Raw genomic sequence first — 13,312 nt, 5'->3', positions numbered from 1 at the left:
TGTTATTGGTTACACAAGCCAAAATCTGATCAGCTCATTTTCAGACTGGTTTTTATATCAGGACAAAAAGTGAGCAATCTCTTTACACACGGGACACATGTTTATTTTTAAAAATGCGAAACATTGATTATGCACAACAGGTGACCTTTAAGAGATAAAAGTTCCCTGTCATATCTGAATATTTCCTGAGACTTTGTTTTCACACCAATATTGCATTATTTATATAGATAAACATCGTGCAACAAGTTAAAACAAAAAATGCTTCAGATGTAGTCGAATAGTTTTATTTTCAGGATTACGTTTTACATGTCATGTACAGCTGATGCATTCTGCCTGGATGTACCATGTGCATGTGAAATGTTGCCAGTCAGACGCAGCAAACTAAAATGAAAAGAGTCTATTTATAAAAATAAAAGCACATTTGTTTTTCCATCAGGAAAATGAGCCATCTCCTTCGCAGTGCCGCCTGTCACCTGAAAGGGAATGAAACATTAAGGAAAAACCGCAGCAAACAAAAGTCAAGTCATCATGCAACAAGTAGTTGTGCCTCCAGATGTCATTCGAGCAAATTCATGGCAAAATGCCTGCTACATACAAATTCTATTAACAGTGCAACCTATACACTTACTACAAATCAATACATGTTGACCAGATTTGTTCTGACACAGGACTGGGACATTTATGGAATAAGCACTTCAAAATGTGCAGGAGTGTTAGGAAATGGACTTCAGTGGTCACATTGACTAGTGAATCTGACTTTCCTCAAAAAGCTAGAATGTATTCCTCAGTTTATTCTGTGCTGCTATTGTATTTAGCAGTCAAAAAGCACAAGGAACGCTCAATTTAGCACCTCTATGCAAACCTTGAAGCCAAAGAAGCATGCTTCAGGTCTATCAGTAGATGCAGATTAAAGTCTACCTTAAAGGTGGGGTAGGTAAGTTTCAGAAACCGGCTCGAGTGCACTAAAATTTGAAAGTACACAGCCAAAAAGAATCTGCCCCTTCCTTCAGACTTCCTTACAGAGCACCTCCTCCAACACACATGACGTCAGTAGACTGGTGAACGTGGCCGCCTGTTGCTGGCAAGTCATTGAAGTGCTGCTGCAATGCACGTCCAATGAGGGCACGAGATACATTTGTGCGTGCACGAGATGGAAGGCTGACAGACAGGGCGGCAATCCAATCCGTTTAGCCGGGCCGGCTAAACGGATTGGTTGTGCTTTTTACAGTATTACGGGTTCCACAGATGAATTTTTTGTTAAGATATTCATTGCTATCGGGATGTTAAGAGCATTCCATGGAATATAACAAAAAGTGTATCTCGAGCCGGTTCCTCAAACGTACCTACCCCACCTTTAACTGTAAGAAAATATTACAACTGCTCACCTGTCGGCCAAAGACTGCTCAACAGTGAACATCACAGCTGGGACATCTTCTCTCACGTTTCATCTCCCAACGTTAACCCAGGAGACTGTCAAAGGGAGAAAAACATTAACCTGAAGCTTCAAACAGAATAAGTCATTAGTATAGGAACCATTAGATGAAATTATTGACCATATACACAACTACAAATCAATACATGTTGACAGGACTGGGACATTTATGGAGCAAGCACATCAAATGTGCAGGAGTGTTAGGAAATGGACTTCAGTGGTCACATTTACTAGTGAATTTGACTTTCCTCAAAAAGCTAAAATGTATTCCTCAGTTTATTCTGTGCTGCTATTGTATTTAGCAGTCAAAAAGCACAAGGAACGTTCAATTTAGCACCTCTATGCAAACCTTGAAGCCAAAGAAGCATACTTCAGGTCTATCAGTAGATGCAAATTAGTCTACCTTAACTGTAAGACAATATTGCACCTGCTCACCTGCAAAGTATTGTGTCGGACAAAGACTGCAAACAGTGAACATCACAGCTGGGACATCTTCTCTCAAGTTTCATCTCCCAACGCTTACCCAGGAGACTGTCAAAGGGAGAGGAAAAACATTAACTTGAGGCTTCAAACAGAATAAGTCATTAGTATAGGAACCAATAGATTAATTGATTGACCATATCAACAAGTTTTTAACATTTGATTTATCCTCCCCGATTCAATCCGAGACGCCATGGAGAGGCGAGCAGAAAGCGCAGGGACATTTAATTTTGCATCTGAAATTTTAAAACCCAGGGTATCTCACAACAGAGAGCCCAGGCTGTCAAAGATGCGGCTTGTGACGAAGCTAAAAGTCTTGATCCCCAAAACAGTTAGGCCTTAGCATGCGTCTCCACAAAGTAAACACATCTTTACATACATGACTGGATGCAGAGGGCAGCAGTCTTCTTGTTGGAGCTCCTTTGTCAGGATGCATTAACTCCTGTGGTTCCACTGCCTGGCAGAGTGTGGTGTTTCAGCAGCAGTCATCTCTGGAGATTCTGCAGCAGCTGACACAGCCATCATCCTGCATCCGCCTCACACAGGGATCCCTCAAAAGGCATAGGATCTGCAAGTAACAAGTATGAAACAGGAGTTATTTGACAGTAGTGCCCATACACAAGTTCCTTTTAAATGACATCCAATAGGCCAAAACTGTACTTTAAATATAAGGCTTTAGGAGCCACAACTGCTTTTCAGATATGGCATTTATTTTACAAGAAGAATGTGCAAAAATAACCCAGAGATCCTGGAGTCCTGTAGTTTTGTCATGGCTTGTCATTTAAGCATACATCTTGCAACTGAAAAAGGGAGAAAACCCATTACATTCAGGATCTTACAGTATTGTGTCTGCCGCTTACTGAACAATTAGGTGATCGGCAGCTACTGGTTCATTCCCATTATTTTATTTTTTTAAATGACACCAAATGATTTATCCTCCCTGATTCAAACTGAGACGCCATGGAAAGACGAGCAGAGAAAGTGCAGGGATATTTAATTTAGCATCTGAAATACTTAAAAGCCAGGGTATCTCACAACAGAGAGCCCAGGCTGTCAAAGATGCGGCGACAATTATTTATTTGGGTCACGTAGTATTTATATACCATTTTGTCAACTGTTCAACCGTTTTAATGACCTGATAAAAACAAACAAATCATCGTACAATAAACAAGCAAAACCAGTAGACATTAGGTGTTGTCTGGTATATGGAAGAAAACAACATTCCCACGATTTCGGGGACATTAGGACAATTCTAATTTGTATAAACTACAAATGTAAAGTTAGCATTAAAGTTAGCCAGCATGGTAGCAACGAGGCATTTCCAGTGCTGCTGACCTGTGTGACGGTAGAAATGTTTTCCCTAGGCCCGAAAACCATGTACCAACTTCAGTTAGCGTCCTGTATGTTTACCATCTTTAAAAGACATTAAATCAGTTGAACTAACCATTGCAATTCTGGTATCTTTGTTCCTTTATACGAAACGGATAGAGACCATGATTCAGAAGAAGATACAAAATGGCACCAGCTAATTTACACGTGTCCACAGACTGAGATTTTACAGCTAAAACGCTCTAACGTTAACACTTTTTTCCCATAAATGTGCAAAACGTAAGATACTTACAGCAGACCACGTCGGTACAGAAGATTGACTCGTTCATGTTGTTTGGCATTATGGATATTGGAGAGGACATTTTTGCTGCGTGCTGCTGGTGAGTGAGTCGCTGAAAGACCGTGAAAGCTGCAGCCCCCAGATTAAATAGGTTACCGAGATGTGTGAGGGTCGCCCCCTGGAGGACGGAGAGGAAGGTTTACCTCCCATGGACCGGAAGTAGATGGGCGTGACTTCGCGCCACTCTATGCCCCTGGTATGTTATTTTTACAGTAGTGAGTAAATGTTCAGTTAAGTTATATGTCTAAAGAACTATCCCCCATGAAAACAGTGTTTTGTTGTTGGATGCTATTCATTTTTGATATAAGGCTTGTTGTAGCACGGTTGTTTTAAGAACATTATACAAAAGAAAACGTTTTTTAATTGGGCAATTCATCGTTATTTTCCTTCGTAACGAAACGAAGCAGAATTCAGCATCTGTGTAAACTTTCCTTTAAAGTCGGTTTTACACCCTTTCATGATAATCTTAGTTTAAAAAAAATATATTATTATATTATTAATATTGTTTTTGTTTGTGGTGTTTTCAGCAGCAGTTTTAAGTAAATAATACACTAATGAAGATACTTATGAAAAATACATACTGTACGTAAATTAGGCCAAAAGAACGAAATGGATTAAATTAAAAACATTAAATCATTGCCGATGATACGTCAGATGTGGAACATAAACGCACGTGCACGAAGCGCGTGCTCGACTCTTCCTCCAACACTGTGAGTTGACGGTGCAGCACTGCTTAATTGGACTCCGCGAGTTTAACTGGTCCTCCATCAGTCTCCTGTGGATTTATGTGAAGATAGCAAGCTTTAAAGAAGACTTAAGAGCAGGTAAATTAAGGCTTTGTTTTCAAGTCATCAGTTTTTATGTTTGACCACCCCTATCTTCACTAGTGATTAACTTCGAATAAATTGCTCATTGTTAAAGACTAAATAGTTAGATCATCTCATAAACCAACAATTCAATCTGTTTCTTCTGCAGCTGTTGAATTAACAGCTAACATTGAGGGTAATGTTGCCTGAAATCCTAATTCAAATGTACGTTTTGTTTAATTTACCACAGGCATTAGACAGTGAAGCAGCAGTATGTTCAGAGCAGTGTTTGGAAACAAGAGAGAGGGAGGAGGAAAACGAGGAGAGAAAAAGAACCAAAGACATCCAGGTAAGAGCATACACACTGAAACCACCCTCTGTAACAATACTAAATAAAAGACAACATTGCGCATTTGGGCTCTGTCTAATGTTGTACGCACAACGTCTTGCATTATTTGATGGCAATATTCAGGATCTCTTCTCTTGGGTGGTTTAAGTAGAGCCATTTCAATTAGCCTAATTCATCAGTGTGTGCTGTCCTTAACACAGTGTCCCACTGCTTGCATTTAAAGTGTGTCAGAAGAAGTTGGGGTGGGGGTTAGGCAAACATCCTGACCTACTAAAAACACACAGAATGTTACAACAATTTGTGATAGGCTTCAAATGTCTGAAACAAATCTACGTACTTGATATAAATGTGATGTATTTGTTGTAACTAAACTGAACGTTTAGTTGTATTCTCAGTTAAATGTGAACTGAACTGAGTTTTGCTGAACAACATTTAGCTGTTTAACAGGAGCAGGATGTTTTCACAGAGAGATCTGTCAACCTGCTGCAGTTCAGAGGAGATATCAGACTGCGCAGTGGAGATAGATAAACATAAGTAGAGCTCAGTATTAGAGCAACCATGTTGCCCATTAATATTTGATAATGTGCTGCTCTGGGTACCAAGAACTGAGAGGAAGATAGAGAACTGTGTCAGTCTCATTAAAAATGATATAGTATGTTTACAGTACATTGGAATGGCTCTGATCATTTGCCCAGAGATCTCGCTTCTTCTTAAAAGTGTAACATTAAATGTTTCATGGCTCTGATCCTTCTTCACATTTAGGAATTATGCAAGAGCATATCATGTGGCATTTTAATATTAAGTAGTGGACATTCCGAGTTCTTGTTTTTCTCATGGTAATAACGGCAAAAACAGACATAAGAGAGATCATTTTTCCACAGTGAACTACTGTTATCTGGTATAACCATTATAAGTGGACATAATGAGGCTCCATGACGGACAAAGTATGAAAATGATTTAAATATTGTATGAAAAAACAATAAGCGTCGGCTCTTTATTAGGTTTGGTTTGGTTTCTTTAAATGGATGTTCTCGCATTAAAATCGTTCCATTACATCAATCAGTAATATTCCCCTGAGACAAGATAGGTTTGCTCTATGCTGCATTATACGATGCATATGTTGCTCTTCTTTCTCTGCAATATGTTCATCTGTTGTACAGCCACTGCAACATATGTCCCCCTTTATATTTTCCCTACACACTCCTATCTTCTCCATATAGGAAGTGAAGTGTACACTCACAGCACTTTGCAGAAGGGTAGTCGTGGGCGTGCCACACATGTCAAGGATCATGCCACTGACCCGGTAAAACTGAGGAGACTGACCAAGGGAGCGTCCATTTCCTTACCGTCCTCCCCTCTCCTCCCTCGACAGGCCGACATAGTTCCCTCCCACTCGTGCATGAAGTTCCCAGGTGAGTTAAATTGAATAACAATAATACACATAAAGCACAGTGTCACTATGAGAAACTGGGAACAGCAAGAAGCCATGCATCAGGGAATAGCTGCAAAGAAAGCAGAATGCTTTCATGGGCTCGCCTTGATTAGCAGAGAGCTTCTGTGCATTCAGCTGTTCCATACATGTGACAGCAAATGCAACAGCATCCCATCTCTGCCCCCAGGGCCTGGGACATGTGACAGATTGTCAGAGTAAATGATTGAACAAGATAACTTAAGGCAAGCAACCCCAATTAGGTAGGTTGATTTTGAGATATTATATTAATTTGGCTCTACTATGAATACAATATTCTTTAGTCACAAAAAAGACAACGTTTTTGACAAAATATGTTAAATTAAAACTCAGGTTCCTAAGCTTTTTCTTTTCTTTTTTATGGATATAGATTTTTTCTTACACCATATTTATTTCTTAAAGACAATTTAAAGACAATTGAGTGGCAGGTTTCAAAATATACCTTAAATCAGTTAAGGTTAAACATGTTTTCTGTTTGAGTGGAGGACACATTTTCTCGTTTGATTTTATGGTGTCTTCTACAATAATCAGGATTAATATCTGTTCATTACCACAAACAAGGACTTTTCTTTTGTCAAACATAAACATAGAAGCAGAAACAAATTATAATAATTCAACCAAGTATAAATAGTCAAGAACCGGAAAAAGAAAATAGAAACATATTTATAAAACAAATAGAAAAAGACACTGCAAAAAATATATACAATAAATCTGATTTCAAATGAATGAGTTGTGTGGTTTTGGAAGTGTTTGTTTGCACAGAAATGTGCAAACAAGGATGTGCAATGGTTAATAGAATGAATTATTAAGTATACAGTGTAAAGAATATAGTCCCCAAGACGTGCATTAATGTAACACATACAGACCGAATTGAAGATTAAGCATATTCTACGATTAAGCATATTCTACGATGTATACTGTCTCATAAATACTTAATTATTGAATCAAAATAACACTTTTTAAATACATGGGCAAATTCCTGTAGTGTATTTTATGATGTTAAAACTGTTGAGATTCCAAAGATGTCACCCACTGTTTAAACAAGCAGTAACAGATATAGTTTGTTTATGGCAATAGAAATATAATGAATACTATTATTCTATTTTAACATTATTTCCCCTATAAGTTCTGTGAGATTTTAAATATTTAAAGCTTCCATTTCAAATGTTTCAATGAAAAAGCCATGTATGCGTTGTTTGCCTTACGTTGAAAGCAGCACAAGGTGGCAGTATCCTGCAGCGAGTACAGCCACTCAGAAGAAGGTGCTGTTACATTTTCATTGCATGCAGCACTGCCTTGTTTTTCCTAGTACACTGAACGGTCATGACGAGGGAAATGATACACTGTCATGGCCTTTATGTCTTCTTTGGTCATGCAAAATCAAATATTAAACTGTTTATTGAACAGTGTTCCAGAGTCTATCCACATGTGAGGTTCAAACACCAAATAACCTTGAGTATAAATGTCAGCACATTTTAGTGTTCGCCAACATCTCATCTCTGAATTATCTCCAGTCCTAAAGAATCTGCGTTTTCAAAAACCCTCAGATGTTGTTGCATAAATTGAGACACACCTCAATATGAGTGCACCACTGTCCCTGCCATCACACAAACACACAGAAAAACACGCACACACAGACATTAGCAGTGCTAATATATTATAGATAAACGCCCACGGTACAGTGAATATTGTAATGCTTGCATGCATGGCTCGCACTCTGTACATACTGCCTTAAACTCCTGGGACACAATTCAAATTCTGCACCACAGATCTCATCTGGGGAGGCTTAATCTCTCTCTCTCTCCCTCTCTCTCTCCTCTCTCCCTCTTGCCTTACTCTCCCTCACTTTCTTTCATATCCCTCCTTATCTCCACCCTCTATCCCTCCCTCTCTCCCACCGTGCTCTCCCTCCCTCTCGCTGTTCCTCTTCGCTGTGGCCGAAGGACGGGTAAGGCAGCGAGAGTATGTGGATGGCTCTTCCAACACGAGAGATCCCCTTGTCTTTGCCTCGTGCCGTGGCAGGACAGACCAGAGAGGTGAGCACGGAGTGTGTGGGAGTGTGTGTAGCATCGTGTCGGGTTTTTTCCAGGTATTGATTGGGGAAGCTGAATGAGGATGAATTGGCTGTAGGTGAGTGATTGTTAATATGCAATTGAAGTTTGAGTTTGTGTTTTAATTACACATAAAAGGCTATGCATTAAGTTTTCCTTTTAAGGTGTAATCATCAGTGTTTTTGAATGAGTGGATTTGTTTCATTACAGTTTTGTCCTGACTTCTTTGCATGCGGTTTGTATGGTTATCAAAGCAATTGGGGCATAAATACCCACATCCAACCGGCGTTCTTTATGTTATTGACCAGAGGGTTACCCTTAGGCTGAATACATTTTATGAGGCATCTTCTATCCCGGTTGCCAGGCACCTCTCAGCTTCCCGTTTCCAATGGCAACTGCTGGGTGGTTTGATGAATTGTACTGGACATTCAGTGTGTCCTCATGTTACTCCAGATTGGGTCTCGGTGCTCTGCTGACTAAATGCAAAGTTGTCTCTCCTCCCCCTCTCTGAAATACACATCCACCCTTCCTACCCAAGTGTTCAGCAGCTTTTCAAGCTGTGAAGTGAAAAGAGTATTGAAGGCTAGAACTGGGGCACTTCATGAAACACAATTTACCAAGCTCACCTTGATCCTCTCAGGGTTTAAACACCTTTGGGTTCAATGAAAGAGTGATGTGATGCAGTATACTTTTTAAACACAGTTAGTTAGGCACCATGACAGAATAATGAAGACTCAGGGGAGGGAGTGTGAAATGAATGTGATGTCTAAACGCATAGATGTTTGTGAGGAGGAGTGAGCTGTTGCTGTAATCCGTGATGTCCTGTCATCCTGTTTATATGCCTACTCAATATGCATGTTATTCAGCTGATAACGGTGCATAGGTGTGAGAACGAAGGACTGTGCTGCTCAGCTGGTTAAACCACAGAGATGTGAAATCTGTTCAAGCCTTTCTCTGCAGAGGTGACAGGGACCATGAGTAGCCGGGGTTGGAGGTCAAGCAGCACCAGGGAGCCTTAAACAGTGATAAATGAATGCAGCACATGGTCTGTGTCAGTCGATCTCTCCTGGAGTAACAGAGGAGGCAGAGCCAAGGCACTCCTTTCTGCTCTGGAGTGTCGACACCAAGCTCATTGAAATTCACAACCCGTCTCTTAACCGAGAGCACCTGGCAGGCGTGTGCACAGGCAACCTCACAACCTCACACAACCTCATGCTGCTGCCTCAACCAGGGGGACTGGAAAGTCACTGTCTGTGCATTCTCAATCAGGGCAGCTGGGACTGTGCTGACCTGTGGATGCATACATTTATCACTGGCGATGCAGCTGGGAGGGAACCTCACAAGCGTGCTGAGCTGAAATGAGAGCGTCAGTTAGATGACGATTACCTCTGGCCTGCCATGTTTCCATTTGCTTGTTAATCGGTGTGTCCTGAATGTGTATGTTTTTTCAGACCTCCACGTGGAGCCCCAGCTGGGCTCCTCCCTTTCTACCCAGGAACTGATGACCAGACTATGCTTCTTATTGGGAGAAGCAACGCCTGGCACTGTTAGCTCTCCTATGGAGGACAGGAGGGAAAAGAAGGTACGGCTGCATATAGATTCACTGGCCCCTTTGCTAAAAAAAAAAGAGGCAATTAATGGTTTGTTATATCACCTTTTTACGTTAAGATTTCCTTCAGGATCTTAATTTCTTCTTTAAATATTTAAACCTGACTTATTTAAGATAAGTTGATTGTCATTTATAATTTAGTTGAGTGCAAGAAAACATGGTGATGAATATCGCGTGAGATTTGACCACTCAAATCCCCTTTTGAAACATAGATATAACAACACTAATATTATTCGTGTTGCTAGGCTAACGCAGGGCTCCCTTTCTCTACTCAATGCCCTATCACTTTAACCCCTTTGTTATTATATGTGCCTTTCCATCTCTATGGCTTTGCTTTGCTCAGCCTTGGCCCATTTTCTCAGCCTCATTCCACCACCTGAGCTCCAGATTCAGTCAGTTTTACAGAGATAGCGAGGCTCATATGAGGAATGTGGGTTGTCCTGGCTAAGATAGATGAGGCTCTGGTATAAAGGGAATAACAGTGAGCTGTTTCAACTCTGCTGCCTGTTCTCCCCACTGTCTCTGTGTTGCAGAAATGTTGCATCAGTAATGAGGGGACCTGAAATGCATGTCATCAAACTTCAAGGGTTATAAAAAAGGAGTACAAAAACACTTTTATTCTAACGAAATATTTCTATTTATTAACCACATTTTTCTTATGATTATGATTACATTTTCTGAACATTTCACATGGCGCTTTTGCTGCTGTCGTTATTGTTTAAAGGCCACACACATTAATACATGTAATGTTAGCAGTACATTGAAAGTATTCTCAAAGAACAGTGATAAATACTATTACAATATTTGTGAGGGGAAAAAAACTACGATTTGTTGCATGGTAGGTTTTAATATATTGTACTTATATGTGCCGTTAATGTATCTCTTCACTCAAAATAAGCAGACTAAAAAGCTTCTCATCAATATATGATATACAGCTAGAATGGGTCTTGTATACTGCTTCAACAATCTCAGATGAGCTCCGATCGGAATTATTGTGTAAAAAAAACACTTGTGTATTTTGCTTTACTATAGGGCTTAACATGCAGTTGCTCCAAGTTGCTATGTGACACCCACACACACTGACACTGCTTTCTCATTTTCTTTACAGTTCTAGATTTATAATTAAACAAGTTTCCTCTTTCAGGCAGACTGATGCTGTGTGCATTGGATTTTTCCTAGGTAAAAGGACATCCTTTCGCCTATGAACAATGTTTACATTTCATGTAATCTGTGTGCAATCAGCCTTGTGTGCAACAGCAGATTGTGTGCACAGTGACTCTAAAATTAAATTATAAATGCAAGTGATTTAGTTTTGAACACAGCTGTCGTTGTGAACAAGTTGGGAAAATGACAGCAAAGATGAAAATAACTGGAATTATACTTTCATTTCCCATCTGCGTGCACACACAAAAACAACTCAGGCACACAAAACAGAGAGCATAAAGGCAAACACAGAGATGCAGAGTGGAGTGCTACAAAAGGCAAAAGCACTGTGGTTTACTACACTTTAAATATAACATAACATGTAGCTTAGGCATGTTTCTTTTCTTTCAGGTTAAGTCTCTCCTTGTGATTTTCCACATATCTTAATGTTATGTCTCTTTAACCTCCTTGATGCTCTTCTCTTCCCAGTGTGATTCCTCTGCTCAGGGGGGGAGCCCCAGCTCCACTCTCACCTGCAGCACCACCTCCCCCTGCTCCGAGAGCCCCTCCTCCACCCTGAGCACCAGTGCTGGAGGCCAGCTTTTGTCCCAGCCTTTATCCTTACCTTCAACTCACTGCAGCACGAGCACCAGCCCCAGTGGGACCCTCTCCAGCTCTGTGCCCAGCCATGGCCCTGGTCCCCTCGCTGGGAGCAGCCCTGGGCCTCCTTCTCAAAGCCCTACCTCCACCCTAGGGAGCAAGGATAGTGGAATCATAGGTGAGAGTTTCTGCTGTGTATCTGTTGGAAATCCTGGCCAGAATTTCAAAAGATGTCTATCCACAATTTGTGAGTTCAGATTGTTTTGTTCCACTAGACTAGGTGAAGCATTAGCCTAGTCATGTATTACTCGAAGTAAAAAACAAGCGTACTAAAAAACATGAACAGCCTATTTGACTGCGGGTGGAACTGCTTAATTTTTCAGAAAAAACAGAAGTGCCACACCTATACGTTGTTAGAAAGTTAGATGCATCATCAGCTGGTTTTAAGTCCTCCTCAAATGTGTACCCCTACCCAACAGCTAGTTTATCTACGCCGCATGTGCCGCTTCAGCCTCAAGGCTTCAGCTCCCTCTTGTCAAAACTGGGACACTGCTGTCTTTGTTGCTTGTGGGTCTGATTCTCTTAAAATAGGACACTTTTTCTCCTTAAATAGAGTTTGTATTTATAGTTGAACATAAAACTGCAAAGGGCGCATCAAGTACAGTAAAACTCGTTGATTGATGAGTTTTGAGTGGCTGATAAAACAGTTGGTGTTATTTATTGTTGATTGGGTAAATGTTATGTTACACTGGAAGGCAATGCTTACATTTGGAAGCCTTAGTCAATTTGAACTGATAGTTAAATGCAAGTTATTGATTGCCTGCATTATGTTCTTCTTTAAAAGTATGATTTATATTTATAGCTGCACCACTTAACTCATATTTTCTTGCGGCTCAGCAACCAACACTAGTTCCTCTGAGAATGAGGAGCGCAGCCCATTCAGTGAACGTCTGACTAAGGAAGAAGGCCCGGGGGGCGGTGCTGGTGTAATGGGCCATGCAAGCGAGGACCGCCATCCCGGGCCAACCAGGGACAATCTGACCCCCAGACCAGATGAGGCCTTACCTAGAACCGACATCACAGAGCCCAGGACTCCACCAGCACCGAAAAGACCCCTCCCACAGCACCACATACAGTGCACTTCCTCCCTTGTGATGCCACGTCCAAACTCTGTGGCAGGTTGGTTCACCTCTTTAATGTTCACTTTGTTATCGGGAAATATATGGAATATTTCTGACATTTTGAGAAATACACTTTTATTCACTTTCGTGCTAGAAGAAACTCATTACTACTATTAATTTACCTGTAGCCAGACACCCGTTAGCTTAGCTTAGCATCTCTCCAAAGGGATGAAAATCCTCTGAAGTTAACCAATCAACATGTTATATTTTCTGGATTCTTGCCGTCACCTTGAGGTTGCCAGTCAACAGCTGAGAATCCAGGAAGTCACCACTCCCGCCAAGAAATAGTCCCACACATAACCCCTTGTAAAACCACAAGTCGTATTTACACTTCTATTTTGGTACAGATTAAACAAACAATACAAAATGTGTTAATGAGTGAGCTAGTAAATGAGCTGCTGAAGCTTCAATTATTTTGTATATGAAGCAGCTTAATGAGTGTCTGAATGTGACAGCTGTTACCCGGGTGATTAATTAATGGATTCATATATTGACTGAATGGCATATTGATTGAATTGACGTGA

At 40.6% G+C, this 13,312-nt stretch overlaps 1 protein-coding gene, 1 long non-coding RNA gene and 3 other non-coding genes across 7 annotated transcripts in view; 1 reads left to right on the top strand and 4 right to left on the bottom strand.

The window, feature by feature from the left end:
• Positions 1–268: 268 nt before the first annotated feature.
• Positions 269–3,673, bottom strand: LOC117549221. Of its 2 annotated transcripts, none has more exons than XR_004569451.1 (5): positions 3,534–3,673; positions 2,292–2,480; positions 1,868–1,963; positions 1,386–1,470; positions 269–473 (listed from the first exon to the last, which is right to left on the bottom strand). It is a non-coding gene; the product is annotated as an uncharacterized LOC117549221 (long non-coding RNA). The 2 variants fall into 2 exon arrangements; XR_004569452.1 differs by lacking the exon at positions 3,534–3,673 and adding an exon at positions 2,652–3,525.
• LOC117549450 lies at positions 774–906 on the bottom strand. Its single transcript, XR_004569483.1, has one exon. It is a non-coding gene; the product is annotated as a small nucleolar RNA SNORA31 (small nucleolar RNA).
• On the bottom strand, positions 1,693–1,825 carry LOC117549449. The gene has a single exon (XR_004569482.1). It is a non-coding gene; the product is annotated as a small nucleolar RNA SNORA31 (small nucleolar RNA).
• Positions 2,075–2,207, bottom strand: LOC117549451. The gene has a single exon (XR_004569484.1). It is a non-coding gene; the product is annotated as a small nucleolar RNA SNORA31 (small nucleolar RNA).
• Positions 3,674–4,281: 608 nt separating the features above from the next.
• Positions 4,282–13,312, top strand: part of LOC117549255 (protein TANC1-like) — a 35,063-nt gene continuing 26,032 nt past the window's right edge. Inside the window, exons 1-7 of one of the 2 annotated variants that reach the window (XM_034220981.1) lie at positions 4,282–4,405; positions 4,638–4,736; positions 5,957–6,148; positions 8,148–8,240; positions 9,707–9,837; positions 11,497–11,785; positions 12,505–12,786. In XM_034220981.1, the coding sequence (XP_034076872.1) occupies positions 4,661–4,736; positions 5,957–6,148; positions 8,148–8,240; positions 9,707–9,837; positions 11,497–11,785; positions 12,505–12,786 (1,063 nt within the window). In that variant the 5' untranslated portion in view covers positions 4,282–4,405; positions 4,638–4,660. Of the gene's footprint in view, positions 4,406–4,637; positions 4,737–5,956; positions 6,149–8,147; positions 8,335–9,706; positions 9,838–11,496; positions 11,786–12,504; positions 12,787–13,312 lie in introns of those variants that run through there. The other variant, XM_034220982.1, reaches the window with a different exon arrangement.

This window comes from Gymnodraco acuticeps, unplaced genomic scaffold (assembly GCF_902827175.1).
Source record: "Gymnodraco acuticeps unplaced genomic scaffold, fGymAcu1.1, whole genome shotgun sequence".
In the NCBI taxonomy this organism is placed as follows: domain Eukaryota; kingdom Metazoa; phylum Chordata; class Actinopteri; order Perciformes; family Bathydraconidae; genus Gymnodraco; species Gymnodraco acuticeps.
This window is presented reverse-complemented; position numbering and strand designations above follow the sequence as displayed.